Below are 22,647 nucleotides of genomic sequence, written 5' to 3' on the forward strand. Positions count from 1 at the left end.
TTTTCAATTTAAGCTAAATTATATTTTTCAATTTAAAATCTATTTTCAAAAAAAAGGTTGTCTGTACAAAAAGGGTCCTGTTTTTTGTCAAATATCTGCTTTGTAATATTGCAAAAGAACAGCCATTCTATTGTTGTCACTGCAATAAAGCAGTAAACTCTGAAATTCGGAGACCTCAGAAGTCATTTAGGACTGCTTTTTTAATAGAAGATATTACAATTAATCAAATCAGTTCAAGATCACCATTATAGACTACAACTCCTAAATCCGAGCCATTTCCATTCCAGTCAATCAACATGTGTTACTACCAATTATCAAATAATTTATTTTTAAATTCACTAATTATTGGAAAAATATTAGTGTATCTTATGCAATTGATAATTTATGTTTTATTTTTAGTAATTCATTTATATTTACTACTTGCTAGACAAAATAATTCTTACCAAATTTTTCTAAAATATTCTGTTAACTTGACATATATCACAAATATCCATTAATATTAGTACAAGTGGAGCAAAGAAATGCATTTTCTTAGTGATATCAAAATTGTATTCATAAAATGCTACTGTTACCATCTCCTTATGCTTTAGTTTAGTGAGGTCTGAGTTCTTGTCTCTCAACCATGAAGAATTAAGACACATGGCCACCAGACAGTGATTAGGGCAGAGTAGGATTTATTAAACAACATAAAAGCTCTCAGCAGCTGGAGGGTGCCTGAAGAGGGTTGCCAGAAATGGGGCTAAATTCTGGGTCTTTTATGTGGCAAAGACAGGGAAGCCTTCTGTGGCTTACACCATAAGGGGAGGGGTAGAGTTCCCCCTGGGGTTGTTGCATCAGCATATGCCTGGGGTTGGCCATAGATACTCCATCTTAGCTATTACCCATGAGTGCCTAATGAAAACCTGTGGAGGGGGGAAGGTTAAGCCACAATGCTAATGGCACTATGAGTTCAGGATCAGGATCAATTTAGTATGCATCTCCGTTCTTGTCTGCATCTGCGGGGGTGGCTAGAGAGTTTCTTCTGAGTAAGCATCTTGATGTAAGAGGAAATTCTTAACCACATTTCCTTCTGCCAGCTACATAACATAATGGGTGGTTCAGGTGTGTTGTTGTAGGCATTGTCCCTCTTGCAAGACCCTCCATCTCTGTCTGCCTAATCAGCCCCTACCTACCTCCTCTCTCATTCCCCACTCTGGAGTGTTACCCGTAACTGCCATTAGGAGGAACAGAGAGATAACTGCTCTGGCTTTTTCAGGCTGTGAGAGAGTGTTGTTCCGGAAATGCAGAGGGATTCTCATATGGTCCTAACGCTAGTCCTTCGTAAGCCCTCCAGTATGCACATTTGAAAGTGTTTTCTCCTCCATTTTCCCATATTGTCATTAGGATCCTATTTAGGGTCGTTCAGTGGTACTGCTGTCTTTCCAACTGGATAAGGCCTTCCCCTGTCTCTGGTATTATATGAGATACGAAGCTCATATCCGAATTTCTTTACTGCTTGCAAGGCTGCCTGTTTCTCAGCAGTGGTCAGAGTTTGATTTAAGAGTAAGAGTAACATATCATCCTTTCTGGAAAGCCTCTATAAATGAGTGGTGTTGGAGCTTTCCCAGAGTGAACATTAGGGTCTGAGGGTAAAAGGAGTCCCAGTGATCAGGTTGTTCTTAAGGGGAGTGCAAGCTGACGATGGATTGTTACACATATGGAGAGGGGAGAAAAGGCATTCCTTAGTCTGTCTTCCACTTATAGGGTGAACTTGGATGGGGAGAGAGAGAGAAAAGGCATCTCCTTTCTCCTCTCCTCCTCCTTGTATCCTCTGGGTCCCAGCAACATTTATAGGTGTCGCCTGTGGATGCAAGTGTGACCTCCAACAACAGACCAGGAGTGCTGGAAGGTAGGAATAGTCACATTTACCTATGCTGCACCCCAGCTCTCCAGTGTTGACCACCTTTGGGGTCCCTCAGATCTGTTTCTTCTTTTGAGCTTCATACCCAAAGCTTCCCACTTGAAACTTGGAAAATACCTTGAAGTAATTGAACTGGGGCAAGAAACATTAATGGAGGGGGGTGTCCTTAAATCTTTAAAGAGCATCCCTTGACTGATAGGTAATGGACAGAGCCAGATCATAGCATTCAAGGAAATAACAGTGACTGACCTCCAAAACCAGCCCCTTCTTCCTGCGCAGGGGTTGTTAAACTTGGAGGAAGAATATGTGTCTTTGAAAATGTAGGTGTTGGCTTGGCTAATTCTGTGTGCTAGTAGCCAGGCAATTAGGGCTTCCCCAGACATAGGACCTATCGAGCTCCCCACAGAAACAAATTCTTGCCTTGTCAGGCACCTTGACAAAGTTTGGAATGTTAGCCTGTAACTTTTTGTCCAAATTCTTTTCAGACAGAGGTTTGAAAGAGAGGAGTTTGGTCCTTGGTGGGCATCCCACAAAATAAGCCTCCTGGGAGAAGAAAATTGATTTCTCACATAGTGCACACTTCTATACTTGCTGAGCAGTGCTAGCTTCTCTCATGGAAATAAGAAGCAGCCTAGATGGAGAGGAGAATAGTCACCCAGGGAGAAATAGCCTCCTGTACAGTGCCAGTGGGTCTCCTTGACTAGAAAAAGGAAACTCTAAATCTTTGTATATCCCTTGTTCTAAGAACAGGTGAAAGCAACATTGTTCTGGGTTACACGTCTGATGAGTAAGCAAGGTACTCAATTTTCCCAATAATATTATCTCTCCTGGTTGCAAAAACATTCATAACATTGAACATAAAGAAGGGAGAGCAACCATGATAGTCTCAAAAGAAAGAAAATGTGATAGAAAATACTGGAAATCTTTAACCAACACCCTAATGGGGTGCCTGGGACTGGAGCCAGTCCAAGGGCCTTTGTGTAACACCAAGATGTAGCCTCAGCCAGATACCTTCAGTTGCCCCAGGACATCCTTCTAAGTCCCACACAACGGCTAGAGCTCCATGAAGGGAAACTGGATTGGAACAGAATAAACATTCCCGACATCCACGGATGAAGAGGTTTTGACAAAGCCCTCATCAGTACGCTTGTCTTCTGAGTCTTGTAGGAGCAACAGCCATGCTACCTACTCTTAACTGGCTGACAGAGGCCCAGTGTTTTGCTTGGTTTCATATAATAAAGAGAGCCAAGAGCTCTTGGAAATGAAAGTAAAAGAAGTCTGCTCTTACTCACCCTTCCCATGATCCTCAGCAATCCCCCAAAATGTTGCAGTCTCCTTATTCCTTATTTTAGTGAGGTCCAAATTCTTGTCCCATGACCAAGAAGAATAAGGAACATGGACACCAGAGAGGGTGTAAGGCAGAGTAGCATTTATTAAGCAATAGAAATGCTCTCAGCAGCAACAGGGGACCTGAAGAGGGTTGTAAGAAATGGGGCTGAGTCCTCAGTCGTTTATGTGGCAAAGACAAGGAAGTCTTTTGTGGGTTCTACCCTAAGGGGAGGGGTAAAATTCCCCCTGGGGGTGTTGCATCTGTGCATGCCTGGGGTTGGCTATAGCTACTCCATCTTGGTTATTACTCATGAGTGCCTAAGTGAAACCCATGGAGCAGGGAGGGTTAAAGCACAATGCTAATAGCATTATAACGTGGTCAGGATCATTTTAGGACACCCTCAGTCCTTGTCCTCTGCGGGTGGCTGGAAGGTCCCTTCTGAGCAAACATCTTGGTATAACAGGAAATTCTTAACCATATTTTCTTCTGCTAACTACATAACAGGGTCAGTGCAGGCACAGTCCCACAGGTGTTGGCCCTCTTCTGAGACCCTCCCTCTCTGCCTGCCTAACCAGCCCCTACCTGGCTCCTCTCTCACTATTATATTGGGCAAAGAAATATTCCATTTATTTAGCTTAGACAATTTGTACCATTTTACATATAAATGCTGCAGTGTCTAATATAAATGTATGTGGTGGTTTCAAATTGTGGCATGCATATAATATAAATGTATGTCATAATTGAAATATATATAACATATTTTTCCTAACTTTTGTTTTGTTTTGTTTGCAGAGTTGTGCCTTTTACTGGGGATTTACTTCTTGGATTGCCTACTACATTAATCATCCACTATATACACCACCATGTATGTAGGGTTTCTTCTTTACCTACCCTATACTAAAGGACCAACCTAAAAACTCTATTCTAAATGACATACATAATATGAACAGCAGAGCATAAAGGAATAAGTAAAAAATGAAACAATTCATTTTTAAATTGCTTTCATATTTCTTTAAATGTTTATATAGGCTTAAAAGACCAATTTGACTCATATATTTTTATTTATTTTGTTTCTACACGAACCACCAAAAATATTAGTAGGTTGTAAGCCTCCAAAAAAACAGCTAATAAAATGAAAAAACAACAATTAAAGATAAAATTATTATATAATTATACAATAATATACTAATCAGCTATCAGATATTTTACAAGTAAATGATAAACATTTAATTATTCTTTTAAACATAATTCAACAAAAAATAGGGGCCAATTTTTCTGTGACATATTAGTTTCTATTTATGATTTGATTTACTAAAATATCATGGCTCTTGACTCAGATGAACAATTTGGTTGAATGTACACTCGATGAAACCTAATTCCTTGGTTCTTAACCTTCAAGAAACAAGTTTGCCCTGATCAAGGAATTTCATTTCTTCCTTCAATGTAGACTTTTCTCTCTTCAGCTTTTACTCTAGCACATAAGGCACGCAATGTAAAACTCAATAATTAAATGGTTTCTCATTTATTTGACAATTATTTTTGCAGGCTATTTCTGGTGTTTACAAAGTTTAAAATAAATGGAAATAAATGGTATATTCAAACTTTATTTTAAATTTTAGAAAATAACTTAAACTTCCTTTTATTTCTTGGCTGAAGTTTTAATATAGAGAATTACACTGTTCAGGGTCTTTGCCAAAACCAACAAGTTCAGTCTAGGAAGTGAAGAGTCATTGATTTCAATGATTAAAACTTCAGCTGGTCTTAATACTAACAATTAACTATGAATGTTGAAAGTGAAAATTTCTTGTATCTTCTGATTTTTCAAATATTTTATAAGATATTATCTTTACAACGTTAGCACATAGAAGTATTGCTCCAGACTATGTTAATAAGATATGCTTCAGAAAAATGCTTCATTTCCATATTGGATACAAAACAATAATAGTAGTTACTTTTGTTAATATACGTAAAACATTTATTGAAAACTGAATATTTGTTAATAACTGTAAATATGCTATTTATTTTTACTTAAAAACATTATTTTGTGGCTTTAATATTCCCCATTGAAGGCTAGAAAAATGATGCCATGTAAAGATAACTTCACTATGCTCAAGATCTTTAAATGCATAAGATATAAGTAGGACTCAAATTCTGTGAAAACGTATCATAGCATTTTAATACTGATGACAAGTAGAAAATGAAGATCTTGCCTAGGAAGTCCACACTTAACGTGGCTGTAATATACATGAGATACAGCTATTATGCTTTAGTTAAATCATGCTAAATAATAATGTGACTTCTAAAACTGTGTATGATAGAATAAGTTGCTTTTTCCTTTAATAGAGAAAGCATAAATTAACTTTTATTAAGGCTTCCTATTAGGTACAATGCTAGACAGTTGGCACATTTTGTCTCATTGAATCCTCATGAAAATTATACTGTTTGTATTCCCACTTTACAGATGAATATCTAAACTTTAGAAAATGTAGGCCGATTTTCCAAATTTACTCAGCAAATAACTGGAAAATAATCTATAGCGTAGATACAGATGACAGTAAACTGTGCAAGAGGTTAGCCAATCCACAGCCAGCCAGACACATAAATTCTGTATAGACATCATCATGGAGACCCCCTTCACAAAAATAAGCATCTCACCCTTATCTTGAGTTTTGATCCAGGTAGTAGAGGCTCCTATTCCTTAAACTGTTAGTTATATGGGCTTAGGATACCTAACACACATTGTTGACAAATGACAGGACCCAGAGACTGTCTCTAATTTGTTCCATGCTTATGCCATTTATTTTTTTTTTTCTGTAAAATTTCACTCTTTTCTATATTTATGCTGCAAAAAACCTTCCCTTTCATTTCTTATCACTTTCTAAGACTTTAGTAGAATATTTTCCCATTTCAAAACTTTGATTATAATTAATAGATTTATTTTAATTTTAAAAATTGATTATTACCTCATAAAAATTCAGTTCTGTACTCACAAAGCAGAAATAGCACAAACTACATTATCTTTAGGTGAGATAAAATAAACCTTAAAAGTATGATATAAGCACAAAAAAATTCTTAAAAAATAAAATAAGGTGATATTTAAAAACACTTCCTAAATTATTTTAATAGTAAAAGATATAATAATAATTTCAGAGCAACTATGACAAGGTAACAGAAAAGAAAATTGTACATATTAAAGCTGTTTTCAGCAAAGCAGGTATAATCTTAATAAATAATCATATTTAAAGAAGATGAAACACTTCAATTAAACAAATCAGTAATTCTTTTAATTTTTGTTTTAATATATCTTACTTTGCCACGTTAAATCCATCTGCTTAAGGTTACAAAACAGACAATGGATCCAATTTTTATATTGTTCCTCTTGAAAATGTTCATTAAATTATGCATGCTTTCAACACAGTCTCCCTCATTTTTACCCTCAAAATTGGAAAAAAAAGTTATTGGACTTTTGGACTTTACCTGTTTACTCTTTAATCACATATTCTGTACTTTCACCTTATATAAGATATGCTCTTTCAACATACATAATTAAGTCTTTGATTCAGGATTTTTTTCTTACATTACTGCCATGATTATTATTTTTTCTGGTTTTCTGTTGTTTTTTTGTCATAGCTGACACTGCTGTTTTTGTGCTCTATGCCAAGTGGTCTTTTTCCCACTTCTTTCGGAATTCTCTGCGGTAACAGTGTTTGACTTTTATCACAATTCTCACCACCATCTATTCTCATCAAATCTGGCTGCATAAAGTTAATAGCATCTGTATGTTAATACACAAAAGCTAACTTAATTGAAGAACAACATGTTCTATACATATTTCCAACACATATTCTACTAGAGAGTTTATTTTCCATACTTCCTTAATAATAATTAAATACAACTAAATGAAATACATTATCAAAATTGTAAAACTGCCCAATGGCAGGAACATTTTAATATACCCAAATCAGAATGTATATGTTCAAAAATCTTAATATATAAATGTCTACTATCAACATAATCAAAGAATAATGGCCTATTAGGTTATTTTTACCTATCTAAATGTGAAACATTATAAAAATTATAAAATATTATTAAACATTTTAATAAGTGTTATAGTGACTAATGTAAAGAGGAAGTTTATTTCTCTTTATACTACCTATAACTTTATTTTTTTGGAAATAAATATGAAAAATATTAGACTCTTCACTCGTTACTTGTTTTTATCACATCATTATTCATTTTCACTTAAAAATAAGAATAAGGCATGTTTACTGCCCTCTGTCTAATGTGCTCTGAACCCTCCCTTCTCTATACTAATGCCTATTCATTTTTATAAATCAAAGCCTAATTGTGTACTCAAAAGAATCTTCCCTGATCTCCCAGATTACAAAATATCCTTTTCAGTTATTTTATTAAATATTACATAGATCTGTATAGTAGCACTTACCAATTTTGCAAACTTCCATTTGTTATCATGTGATTAGTACTTTTCCGGGTCAGACTGTAAGTTCAATTAAGATTGCCTTCGGCTTTCTCTGTACTTTATCACAAGCACACAGCTCAGTGCCTGTCATGAGAATTCTTGATAACTATAGCTGAATGAGTAAAGTTACAATGAATAATAGGTATAAATAAAAGAATTATGGCTGATACAGATGCATATCAACCAATTGTGATTTGGCAAGAGCAGAATGTTTAATTATATGGCAAAATTGGTATAACATTATGTTAAGAGAAAAATATTATAAAATTATTATATCAAATATTATAAAAATGTACAACATATATGAATATGTCAAAGGGGAAAATCCTAATATTCACTGGTTTTCTATGGCTGATGAGATTTTAGTCCATTTTCTTTTCTCTTACTACTTTTCTCTATTTCCTAAATATTCTCTGTTAATATATTTTATTTTACTATTAGATATATAAACTTCATAAAAACAAAACTTCCAATTCATGTACATATGGTTTGTATATATATATTCTATGAATATATATCTGTGCAAAATTCATATATAACCTTTAACTAAAATATGCTTTTGAATTTCTAGCCCAAGAAAACAAAATTTAGTAAAAGATTTATACATAAAGATGTTCAAAGCAGTATTATTTATCACACATAAAATTAAAGTGACCTTTTCAGCCATTCTATAATTAATGTTTTAAGAGCTAGCCACATCTTGCATTATTATGAAGATTCAATTACAGTTATGACAATGAGTGTTTAATATTGAAAAATCTTTAAATATATCGTTGGGTGAAAAAATGCACACTTTAAAATGAGGGATAATAGTTTTATGTGTAGATGTAAATGTGTTTATATAAATACAATTTATATGCTCACATACATAAAACAAGAAGATAGGAATGCAACTGTTAATAAACATGATGATAGGTTTATCAAATAATTCTATTTTTATTATTATTGAGTATTCCAACTTTTCCACAGTGAGCAACCCTCCCTTTAGAACATTGCTTTAAATGGTGTTTTCTACATTATTCTTTATCTGCCCTTTGGAACTTAACCTATATTTTACTTTATTTTAAAGTCAGACAAGTAATACATCATATATTTGTTATAATAAAAATATAAAATACTTATAATTCTACCTGTTACAAAACATCAATGTAGAAAACAAATGACTATAATCAGCATTTTTCTTTTTATTGTTAAACACTAAAAATGAGAGTTATTTTGTGGTGCCATTATATGCTTGGCCATATTAAGTGTGCTTTTAAAATGGGACAAATACTAAATCTACCTTCAAGGAGTTTAATAATACAAATTAATAATATATTCCATTTGTAATTTAAATATCATTATGTTAATAAAAAAAGTACATGTGAAAAAAGTCAACACTTTAGATTGCAAAAATATCATCCCAAAAGGTGAATTATATACTAGACAGTTCTATTGATTATAGAATAATTATACCCAATAAATACTACCTGAATTATGTCTATATATTTGACAATCCAAACTATGAGTACCTGCATGACATATTTTTTTTCTACTCTCCAGCATTTGGAAACAGGCAAATCACAGTATCTGCTATCAATTTTCTGGTATGTATCATATATATATTTTGCTATTCATGCTCCAATTTTGGTATTATTAAGAAGAAAAACAAACTGCATCTGAACATTTGCCATGTAGAAAATATGATATATATTTATATAATATACATAATGATATAAAATGAAGTAAATAATATAACTTTCTATAATCAAGTCTTTAGCTCTCTAAATTTTATAATCAAAATGTTGTAGTCATCTCTAAAGGTTGATTAGAATTATTTGAAGTACAATAAATATTTGAAAAATATATACTCACTGATCCTACTGTATGCACATTTACCAACCTATAAAGAGCAAAAATTTTTTGCAAATCGTACAGGCAAACACCCCAAAAACACTTTGGCATAATTGTTAATTTAACTAATTCAAGATGAACACAGAGTTTGCCTTTTTAATAAAACCTGGCTCTTTCTAAATTGTTCTCATTCAATTTCTTTAGATTGTTCTATGTAAATAAACATATACGTAGCTAAAATTGTGTGAAAATCAATCTGGTACACAAGACTCTTGATTATTTCTAAAATGCATTATTTCATTTGACAATTTTTTTTAGTGCTTATAAGCTCTATAACTCATCGCTTTCATTCTGTGTTCATGTTCTCCTTTCATCCCTGTCATGGATAAATTAGTTAACTCCTATGATTCATCTACAAGTTCGTATTTCTTGCAAAGTTTGTGTTCAACAAGTTATTTCTAACCATTTTATACAAGTCATAAATCACCCGCCACACTTTGTAAGGGGCTCTCACATGACCCCCTCTTGCTTTCTCTCTCTCTACATATCTTTAGTTATTAGTTTAGGTAAGAATATCCTCCACTGTGTTGGCTTTGAAAAGGGCAGATCTTTTTTTTGTCTTTTCAGCATATAGTTTGGCATAGCAGGAGCTCATTACTTGTTTGAATAAATGGCACAGATTATTTATGGATTTGGAATTTCTTCAACAATATGTAATTTTCCAGTTGTGCCTACTGTTCAAGGAGAGGAATTCTGTGGTTCACGTGCTGTAACAGCGTTATGCAACATTGTATACAGCGTACCATAACCCCTGTTGTATTAAGACTAATGTTCTGACATTAACTACTCAGTAAATCTGAGGGAAGAGAAGAATAAATTCATGGATAAACAAAATAATAGCCGCTTATTAGTAATGTCAGTATGTTTTAGATTAATATCTGATTATTATTCTTTTTTTTCTCCTCCTTATGATGTTGCCCACTTTTTCAAAAAAATTATGGGTTATAATTTTTTTCTGTGTAATTAAGACAACTCCCTTTTCTTATAATATTATTGATTTCTTCCCTTTTCTCAAATATAATATGGCTATGTATTTATTCCCTCTTTTCAAATGTGTATGACAATACTATAAAAACCTTTAATAAGCCATTTATTTAAAAAAGTTATGTTACTATAGATATGTTATAATATTTTTCTTAAAATGTTAATTGGCATAATTAGACATAAGCAAAATTCTAATAGCTTGCAATTATACTTTTTTTCCCCAGAGTCTTAAAAATTCTGCTTTCTTATTAAGCTACTGGTTTTTCCTCTTCACATATCACTTTATTAATCAAGTATATTTCATAGAGCCCCAGGCAATAATTAATAAACCACAAGATGCTAAATTAGACAAACACTGACAGATGGTGTAATAGACTATGTCCAATAGAGATGAAGTAGCTAAATGTGATAACTTTAATTCCACATTTAAGCACATAACAAGCATTGTGTTTCAATCACATATTTAACAATTTGATAAACTTTAAATTTCTATAATCTTTAGATTTATTTTTTAAATATTGAAAGTAATATAATTAAAACCTGTGCTTTTAACTATAGATAGTATTATATTAAGTATAGGTGAAAACCTTACTTAAAAGTGAAAAAATTGAATGCGGTTATATTCCATAGAAAAGCAAAATTTAGAAATAAGATAGAGTGGCCACTGTGACTCTTTTACACACATAAATTGTCATAAGAAATAAAGAAGACCTGTTAGTCCTGAAATTTCTTAGTAGTGTTTACTGTTAAGACATATTTAACTTTCACAAATAATATATGATATTAAGATATTAGTGTTAGGAAACTGAATCCAATATAAGACATAAAAACAAAAACAAATTAGTTGATCGAGTTTGCCTATAAACATAAAGAGGCCTGCTATTCATTGAAAGCATAACACTCTGCAATTTAAAGTCTATTCTTCAATTTATAATAACTGAATATATGTGTATGTATGTTTGAAAGTTATTATAAGTACTATATGTGCAAATGATTTGGAAGGAATAGTCAGCATATGTCAAGTCCAATGCATTTGAAATTATATTCTACTACATACTGTTTATTGTAATATAAACTAACAGTAGATAGTACAATCCATATTGTACAGAAGAACAAAGGAGAAATTAATGGATCAATCTTATATAATATGCAGTTCAACCAGAAAATACTTATCTTAATTCTAAATGCTATTTTTTTGCTGATGAAATGTTATATTAACAAAACTTATTTTTGACCTATGTACTCTTTTAATATAAGATGAAGAAAGTATTATTCACTTAAATTGATTTTGCCCCTGTTGTTATATAAAATCAGATTATCACCTAGTAAGAATAGAACCATGTTGAATAGAGTTGTAGTTAATTCTCGATTACCCATCTCAGATTCATCTATTTTGTAGACTATTACTGATTATAAATTTATTTTCATCTCCCTCTGATTTTTTCTACTACTATTCTGAGTTTCCTAACATATTAAGCAAAATATATTGTGAGGAAAACAAAATAATTTACAATGTGTACATAATATGTTGTAAAATCAGGTTCCTATTTCGTGGAAAATTCTTTGATTTTGGTGAGGTTTTTTCTATCTCTATTATAGCCAAAGAAATAGTCTATCACCTCTCCCTTGGTTTAAATTATTTCTAACTTTCAACACAAGTTTGATCCCTCAGATATGTTCAGGTATCACAAATCTACAGGGAAAATTAAGGAGAATCAAATACAGGCAAATTTATGAAGACATCAGAATAACTTTCCACACAAATTTTAGATGCGATCTTGTTGTCTGATGTAAATATTGTGAATACATTTTATAATTTAGACTCTTTATATTTCCATGACCCCGCCTCATCCTCTGAATCCAATTCCACCCAAAAGCCAACAAATAAAAATACCAAAATCACAATTACAAAACAAAATATACTTTACATAAAGAACCTTCCTATTTTCTTTATCTTCTTGTCCCCTTAACTTTATTTTTACTCTCCAGAAGCAATTAAAGTTTGCCAATTCTTTGCAGAATGAGGATTTTACCAAAAAGGAACTCTTTTTCTTGCCTTTTTTAATGTCTTCAAAAATGAAGGAAATGGAAGAAATTGATAATAACATATAAGATATGGCTTACCACTATTTTCCCCAGTTTTGCCTCTGTGTCTTCAGTGTTCTCATTAATTATTCAGTCACTTAGGTGTTTTAAAATTATCCCTAAAATGCAAATGATCTTGGAGAAGAAAAAAAAATATGCTTTTATCAAGTAGGTACACCTCTTTTTGTAATATTTAGCTGAAAAGAACCTCGGGTACAGAAGTGGTCATTGATTAGTGAAGAGGATGCTGGGAACAACACGTATCATAGCTTTTAAAACAGGAGAGCAAGGCCCTACTATATAAACCACAGAAAGGTCAAGAAACTGCTTATGAAATTTGGCATTTATGGATGAGATGCATGAAAGAAAAAAGGGTGCCAAAGTTCAGTGCTTTCATTCTCAGCAGTCTACTGAGATTTGGTTATGACAAATTTTCTGATCACTTACCTACCATTGATAGGTACCAGTAAAAAGATTTATACTTATTGACTGAAAACAAAGTCTAGTACTCTGTGTGTTTTCATCATTTGCCATTTTGCTTTCATCTCAAATTTCCTGAAGCATCTGATATAAAGAATAACATACATAGGAATCAATTTTTGTACTTAAATTTTTGGGGATCACTACTTATTAAAAATCTATTTTGCAAACTAGTTGACTAATTAAAGATATAAAATTAATGGTGATATTGTGCTTCACTCATTTCATTATAATTTATAATAATTGTCTATTTTGAGCTACGACTAACTTACTCCAAACTGCAGAAATATGAGTAATGATTTAAATCAAAATTAGCAGTGATTATAAAACTATAAAGATTTCATTTCTTAGAATATGTGATATCAAATTTAATGTAAAAAGAACTCCTGTGAAAAAATCGTGTATGTTTTCAATCATCATTTACTTCAGAGTTAGTGTATGTAAACTAACTTTCTTTCAGAAGATATTTACTTTATGGTGGTATTTTTATGCTATATTTTCATACTTTTATGTTATACGATATTGCATGAGAGCTCTATAAATTAAAAAATAATTCTGATATTTCCAAGGTTGTGATAATTAGATGGACCATCATAGTAGAGATGAAATAATTTTAAGCCTTAAGCAAATTCCAAAATCAAATGATTTGTATTATTTTTATTGATTGATAATAGCATCTCCTATATCAAAGTTTTTGCAATAAAATAATTGTTTCATGCAAAAAAATAAATTCATAAAATATAAATATATATTTCACATTATGTAATAATATAAATGCAATATCTGAACTTTTATTTAGAGTCTTAACATTATTTATTTTGAAAACTGAAAATATATTGGTTAGTATATGTATTTTTGGTTAAACCCAAAATTTAAACTCAATGTATTTCTTTTAAAGCACAATACATGTTATCCTTATGTCTGTATTAAAGATAGAAATGTGTATGAACGAGCTTCATAATAAAAGTGCAGAAAGTACAAATTGAAAAAAAGGCCTATAATTTTATGAACATAGTAATATAAATTATCATAAGATAAAATATTTATAAATGCTGAAGCATTGTGATACTGGCTTATATTGTCAAAAGCACTTAATTCTATGTGGATATGCATTATCTATTAAAGTAGAAATTAAATTGTCCAAGATCAGAATAGTTAATAAATTTCCTAAGTGAAACTTTGTAATAATATATTTAGCTACAATCCTTGGTTTTGAAATATTGATTCAGGTAAAATAAATAAAACATAAGATATAATTATTATTACTATTATTGTTGCTATAGATAAAATAATAATAACTGAAACTCTAAACAAACTGAGCATATGTTATTACCACGTTTCTTTCTACATTGGTTCATACTACACAGATTTACAATTCCAGTTTTGGAAGACATGTAAGTGTGCTTTCTTGGAGATTCATCAGACGCTTTTTTTTTTGTCCGTGAAGGCAAATGTTTATTAGAGAAACACCTTTGTAAGCAAACCATGAGTATATTATTACAACATGTTTCCTCATTGGTACCTATTAGGACATATTTTCATGTCTAGCTATAACAGGAAAATACAAGTATGCTTTGCCAAAGATGCATCATAACCTATTTTCTTTCAGTGAATAAATGTTTGGCAAAGGAAAAAGATGAAAAGTAGTAGTGTTAGGAACATTTTAGCAATGTCTATATTTCAATTAAATTAATACAATGACTATTACTTATTGCTCCAATGGTGAAATTATAAGATATTGCACCTGCCGGCTGGGCGCGGTGGCTCATGCCTGTAATCCCAGCTCTTTGCTAGGCTGAGGTGGGGTGGTTCACTTGAGGTCAGGAGTTTGAGAACAGTCTGGCCAACATGGTGAAACCCCGTCTCTACTAAAAATACAAAAATTAGGTGGGCGTGGTGGCATGCACCTGTAATCCCAGTTACTCGGGAGGCTGAGTCAGGAAAATTGCTTGAGCCCGGGAGGCAGAGGTTGTAGTGAGCCAAGATCATGCCACTGCACTCTAGCCTGAGTAACAGAGCAAGATTCCATCTCCAAAAAAGAAAAAAATATATATATATATAGCACCTGCCAAAAATTAAAAATGATATTAACAATATCAATGCATATAAAAGTGAGAACAGTTACATTAAAAGATAAAACAAATCATTTTAATTCCTATGAAAATATTATGAGATCACAGTATTAGGATTAATTATTTTTATTGTGGAAACAAAAAGGATTTTACTAACACAAAATGACAGAGCCTGACTGATGGCTACCAATTCTATATTAGGACATGTGAGTTTTGTTCTATTGATACATCATTTTCATTTATTTAAGGAAGAGAATGATCAACTTGATGAGGCCTGTAAAAAATTAACAGCATTTAAATGTTGTAAAAGTGGATCATTGCAAGCTGTCCTCCCTCGACCCCTTGCTTTAGTCATTGGTAATTGGTATCATTCCACAATGACAGCAGGTTACTGACCAAGACACAATGCTTAACAGTAAAAGATGAACAACTTTATTGCTGAAATCCCATATATTATAATTCAATTGTGTCTTTCAAACTGAGAGTGAGATTTAACAGGGTGTATTTTAAAAAAAAATTGTAGAGCACAGTATGCTGCATAATACATCACTTCTAATAATATACATTAACAAAAGTCCTTTGTAGGTTATTAATTTGATACTGCCCTACACTGAACTTTGTTAAATATTTGGAAGTACTGATTAAAAATGAAATTAATAGGTCAGAGAAATGAGAGTATAGAAGGTCCCGAAAAAGTAAGTGTTATTTACTTTCTTGATCAAAGTATTTATTTAAGCAAAAGATTATTTTTGTGTGTAGACACTGATTCTTCAATATTGTATTAGTTGACAATTTATTTTATATTTATCCTTATAATGATAACTCTAGAAAATAGAATGGATTATTCTTTCATTAACATTCTGCTATTATTCAAATGAATGCTAGTTTGAAGCAAGAAGTATTCAAATTACTCAATAAAGATTATATGATATAACTACAAATAAATATTTTTAAATTTGCTTTAAGCCACACCTGTGCATAAAAATGTAAGGTTCATTTAAATTTTTTTAATTTATCATCCTAAAGTTCATTATTACTTAAAACACTAGCACCTAGTGGATTTTTTATTAATTATGGGGAAAAAGCACATTCCATACTATTTACCGTCTTAACCATTTTAGTGAACACCTTATTAGTGTTAAATATAATCACACTGTAGAGTAACAAGCACCTGGTTACTTTTTATTAAATCAATCTAGGCCATCTTGTTCTTGACAACAGAAGCAGTTCCCGCAGTGTCCCTGGGTTGCTTACAGTTCTTTGAGTGTGTTTAGAAAATGTAAACATTTTTATTTGATAGGTTAAACTTTTTGACTAGAAGTACAATTATTGAAAATTTTTAATTGTGAATGATTAAGCCATTTAATATTCTTAATTCGTTATACTATAATAATGTAGGAAAATGATGCTGCCTCTTACATGTAGTGTTCAAGTACTATTTCTTTCTGAATTTATCTGGGCAATGTTTTCTTAGTATTTTTATTAAGTTACTGTGTGTTTATTGTCTAGAATATCTTGAACATCTGTGTCACATAAGGGCCACACATAGGTAATATGTAGCATCTCATGTTTTATTATGTAAGATAATTTTAACTTTTAATAATGTAAAATCAAACTTCTTTATAGCATCTGCCCCAAACTTTGTTTATGAAATTTCTTTTTAAACTTACTGTATGCCAAATGAATATATATTTAGATAAACATCAATCCAGGAGAAATATGTGTCATGCTGAGAACTGTTACAGTGTTTCACATTTAATTGGCTCTGCAATTACAATCAGTAATAGAACAATACATTGAGTTTTACAGCACTGACTGAGCTTCTTGATCTTGCTTAGCCTTTACCTAAAAGGAAATTATATCACCAGTTTTATCTAATTACGTTAGCATCGCAAACTGTATTGGATTCACTTGAAGGTGTAAAAGCCAGTGCTTAAAATTGAAATTACTAGTTATTATTGCTCTTTAAAATCCTTAAGAAGTTGCTAAATTGATATTTAAGAATCTCTAGGCATAGAGATACAGTTGTTTTTTCTCCCCATTCTTAACCATGTAAGCATTTCATCAGTAGATAGCAAAATGGAAAAGCTGGCTTCTTCACCACTTTTTTTTTCTGCCTTTCTCTCTCATATTTTTTGTTTTAGTATATAATTCTGTTTTCTTCTAGGGGCACGTAATGATTCACCTAATGATAAATTTGGTGTTATTATAAATCTATCAAGTCTCTAACTAAACCTACATGGTATTTTTTTCATGGCTTATTATTTGGTTAAACAATTGACGTTCCAATATTTAGTTTTGTTGTGATAAATAAGCAGGAAGAAGAAAATATTTTGATGTTTGAATGAGTATGAAAATATTAATAATCTCAAAACAAATATGTTTCATTAGAAATATAAAACATTTTTTTTCACAAATTTTGGTAACAACTTGCTTTTTAATAAATATTTTACAATATTTTCTATTTTTGTGTTTGGCACTGTGAGTGATGGAAAACAAATATGACAAGCTGTCTGAGTTGAAAGATGTACAAAAGATACGAAGACTAAACAGAAATGTAACAAACCATTATTTTAGTAATTATGGGTTTTGTAGTGCTAACGATTTGGTAAAATGAAGTCTAGAGAAGTGACATTACTGTAGGATAATCTGTGGAAGTTTTTATTGATTAAATTGATAACTAAAATTATCACAATAATTTTATTGAGCAAATAGGATGTGCAGGGTACTTGACTTCATTCAATCGTCATGAATTCTCTAGAGACAGAAATTAATATTTGCATTTAGGTGAAGAAATGGAATTCCAAATGTGAAATTCACTTAATCTCTCATACATAGTAAATGAAATATGTGGCATGTGAATGCAGGTTCATGCCACAAAAGCCCACACACTTATCCACATTTACATGTAAAAATTTCAACTTAAAAAGTATTACCTGAAAATTCAAAATTCCACTTTGTCTTTCTAATGATAACTTAAGAAACCAAAAGCCTTTTCTATAATTATTTTGTATAGTTATGTTGGTACAAAATTTGTATTTGTATTGTTTTCTGGATCTTTAAATACAGATTTAATATATTTGGTGTATTTATTTACATTATGTCCTGGGTGAATTAATTTATTCAAGTTGATTATTTTAAGTAGCATTTTTACCTAACAGTTCTAGATGTTGAAAATGGATTTAAATTTTCTCTTTCAATCTATTTTTTCCTAAAATTTGGAAAGTGTTGAAATATATACCAGTTATTTACTGCGAGAAACATCCAGAAATTAAAGTCCATAGAACTATTATTATATATGAAAAATGCATACAGAAATGGTTGAAAAGAACAAAATCAGATATATTTTGTGAGATTAATAACATTAAAGGCACTGAGTTTAATGGGTGCTCAACTTTTGGGATATATTACAAGTTGAATGACTTCAAACAACAACGATTTTGAATAACATATTCTGTTATCAGTAACATAGTAATCATATGTCAAATACATACCTGATGTTAAATCAGATAAGGTATACATGGCAGACAAAGGAAGGGTCTTCCCCTCACAGGACACATGTTGCAAGCTGGGAACATTATTAGTCTCAGGCCATGGTGGTGAGCCTTTGATCTTGGAGGGACATAGTGGCCTATTAACAGGGACAGCTAGTAGAGTGCATATGATCAAGAGGTCATGATGACAGATAAGCAGCAGGTTTCTTTGGGTGGCAGCACTGCTCACAGTAGGTTTTCTAAACTGAGCTGAAACTAGCTGGAAATCAAACAATCACCATTTCACTAGAAATATTTTTACTGTTAATGAACTGAGATTAATATAAAGCTATGCCAAATTTGTCTTCAGCAAGAGTTGTCTCTGTATGATCTGGAAGTCTCCCCACAGTAACAAGTACAAAGCTGATTAACAAGACAATTTAAACTTGATTATCAGTGTGAAAAATATCTTCAGAATTTCCAACTTGTTGTGACTAATTATTTTTATTCAATATGTGCCAGCAACAGCTTCTTTCATTGTTGTAATTAAAAAAATACTTCTCTTTATGATTAGAATAAAATATATATCTTTTGAATCTTTGGGATTAATGTACAATACAAATTTTATATAACTCTAGAATATGTTTTTTTAAAAACAGGCAGAGGTGTATCACACTGAAAATGTTGAAAATGTTTTGCAGATTTGTGAAGCTGGGAATCATTTCATCAATGTAATGTTGTCTCATCCCAGTCACACAGGTTAGTTGTTTTTTCTTTTTCTTTTCTTTAGAGTGAATTATGTTAACAATTATTTTTATAATCTTACTTCAAAAAATCTTTAAAAATCAAAATATCAATAGTCGGAAATACGTATGCCACATTTTCCCTTTTATGTCTAGTTTTTCCAAATATTTGAACCAAGTCATATTCTCTAACAATGATTTCTCTAAAATGAAGTGTGCATGCACACTCTCACCCTCCCAACATACACTAAACAACATCACTTAAATATGTAAATAAATGAACTAATGAATAAGAACAAAAGCAGTACAAAATCACTTGATGAATATCCAAATTACTAAACTCTCAATATTGATCTCATTTGTACAATATTTGCTACAGTCCTACTATTTCAAATTACCTTTAGTTTTTTTTTTTTGTGATGGTAATCTTTCATTGAAAAACACAATGGCACTGAAATATCAATGCCTGGGAGGACATTTCAAAGTTAGTAGTATATTTAGGTTGGTGCAGAAGTAACTGTGGTTTTGGACCATGAATTTTAAATCATTATAACTAGTCTCATACACATCTTTATTAATCAAAATAGGAACCATTATAATCAACACATTTTTGCCAGTGAAAAATAGTTTATTCTTGTAGTATAAAAATCCATGCTTCAGAATTCAGCAAACTCTTGAAAAGCATTTTCTGCCCCCTGCTGATAGTGGAAGCATTTTCCCTGCAAAACCTTGTCCAGATGCTTGAAGAAGTGGTATAGTCAGTTAGTGAGAGGTCAGGCGAATGTGGTGGATGAGGCAAAACTTTGTAACTTAATTCATTCAACTTTTAAAGTGTTGGTTGTGTGACGTGCAGTCAGACACTGTCATGGAGAAGAATTGGGTCCTTTCTGTTGACCAACGTTGGCTGCAGACATTGCCGTTTTCAATGCATCTCATTGATTTGCTGAACATATTTCTCAAATATACTGGTTTTGCTAGGATTCAGAAAGCTGTGGTGGATCAGACTGGCAGCAGACCACCAAACAGTGACCATGACCTTTTTTGGGGGGTGGCAAGTTTGGCTTTAGGAAGTGCTTTGGAGCTTCTTCTCAGTCCAACCACTGAGCTGGTCATCACCAGTTATATAAAATCCACTTTTTGTTGCACGTTAAATTCCAATCAAGAAATGGTTCATTGTTCTTACATAGAATAAGAAAAGACAACACTTCAAAATGACTTTTTTTATATATATTTTCGATCAGCTTGTGAGGAACTGACTTACCGAGCTTTTTCACCTTTCCAGTCTGTTTCAAATGCCAAAGGACTGTAGAATGATCGACGTTGAGTTCTTCAGCAACTTCTCCTGTAGTTGTTAAGAGGATCAGCTTTGATGATTCATCTTAATTTGTCAATGTCAACTTCTGATGGCCAGTCACTATGCTCCTCATTTTCAAGGCTCTCACAAAACTTCTTAAACCACCACTGCATTGTGTGTTCATTAGCAGTTCCTGGGCCAAATGTCTTGTTGATGTTGTGAGTTGTCTCCAATGCTTCATGACCCATTTTGTATTTTTTTTTTTTTTTTTTTTTTAGATGGAGTCTCGCTCTTGTAGCACAGGCTGGAGTGCAATGGTGTGGTCTTGCCTCACTGCAACTTCTGCCTTCCTGGTTTCAAGCGATTCTCCTGCCTCAGCCTCCTGAGTAGCTGGGATTACAGGTGCACACCACCATGCCCAGCTAATTTTGTATTTTTGGTAGAGACAGGGTTTCACCATGTTGGCCAGGCTGGTCTCAAACTCCTGACCTCAGGTGATCTGCCTGCCTCGGCCTCCCAAAGTGCTGGGATTACAGACATGAGCCACCGTGCCTGGCCCATGACCCATTTTGAACTCAATTAAGAAAATTGCTCCAATTTGCTTTTTATCTAACATCATTTCCATAGACTAAAATAAACATAAAATACCAGCAAGTAATAAGTCACTAGCAAAAAACATAAAGTGAGAAGTGCCCAATAAAATGTTGTATAACATAACCACATTTATTTAATAATGTATTCCAATATAAAACAGCAAATTTCAACAATGCAAAAACTCAATTACTTCCATACTCACTTATGCATTTGAAAAAGTTTACAGAGTCTCCATTATTTAAAGATATTTTTGGTAAATCAGTCATCTCATTTAGGCTCAATTATATGTAGGGATTCCCAACTGCTAACCCTATATAATATATAATTTACTGTAAATTCAAATAGAAATGATAAACATTCAACATCAACTTGAATTTCTTAACATTTTCTTGCCTTCCACGCTTCTGGCCGGCTAGTGAAACATATAAAACATTTTCCAGAATAGTTGTTGTGTAAAATAAAATACATATATTTACAATGGAAAATTATTATATTAGAACAATTGTGGATATATGAGAAAGCTATAATATAAGCATATGTTTGTTATTACACATTACATAATATTGTGATGAGTACTCAACTTTTTGAGTATTGGTGATAAATTATGTATACGCAGATTTAAAAAGAAGTGTACTGTGACTTAAAAATACCTGTGCTTTATCTTGGTGAAAAAAAATTACATGTAAGGCCAATACTGTTGTAGTTTGTGGTCCTCATTTGCAATGGAGTGAAGCCTATATTTCATTAAGAGATTGAATGCCATTTTTATCTGATCCAAATTCACAGATACATTGAATTTTGTTTGGATGCATGTGAACCACAAGTGAAAAATATCTGAGAGTCTAAATTTTTTTAGTAGAGAAGCAAAACACAATATAATCTAATAAAATGCTAGCATTGCCAAAGTTAGAAATACCACAAATTTTAGTCTTATCTAGGTGACTAGCAATGTAATTAACTCAAGCTTCTTATCTGGAATATGGTGTCATCATTTGAAAATGAAAATTTTAAGTCATCCAGTAATTTTGAAATTGTTCATGTAAGAAGGCCGCCCTCTTTTGATGTTCACTCTTTATCTTGCTTTGTATATTGCTCTTGAGGAATCAGATGCCAACCTAATTCTCTCTCTTTTGTCAAATGATGGTTTTTTTTTGCTTTGATGCGCAGGTGACTTTTATTATAAAAGTCTATGAATTTTGAGGGAGTGTCTAAGGGTTGATGATTCCCAACCAATTTCCCCAGATCACTTGGTACTCTTCTAGTAGGTTAATCCATGTTTTTTTTTTTTAAGTTCTAAAAAATTTCCTCAAATTACAATT

The 22,647-nt window shown here is 32.0% G+C and overlaps 1 protein-coding gene across 2 annotated transcripts in view; it reads left to right on the top strand.

Annotated features, from left to right (window-relative positions):
• TECRL (trans-2,3-enoyl-CoA reductase like) overlaps positions 1-22,647 on the top strand; it is a 148,223-nt gene that overhangs the window by 104,629 nt on the left and 20,947 nt on the right. For both annotated transcript variants that reach the window (XM_030818425.1, XM_003268415.4), the window contains exons 7-9: positions 4,023-4,095; positions 9,253-9,296; positions 19,399-19,456. In XM_030818425.1, coding sequence (XP_030674285.1) covers positions 4,023-4,095; positions 9,253-9,296; positions 19,399-19,456 — 175 coding nt within the window. The remainder of the gene's footprint in view (positions 1-4,022; positions 4,096-9,252; positions 9,297-19,398; positions 19,457-22,647) is intronic.

This window comes from Nomascus leucogenys, chromosome 9 (genome assembly GCF_006542625.1).
Source record: "Nomascus leucogenys isolate Asia chromosome 9, Asia_NLE_v1, whole genome shotgun sequence".
In the NCBI taxonomy this organism is placed as follows: domain Eukaryota; kingdom Metazoa; phylum Chordata; class Mammalia; order Primates; family Hylobatidae; genus Nomascus; species Nomascus leucogenys.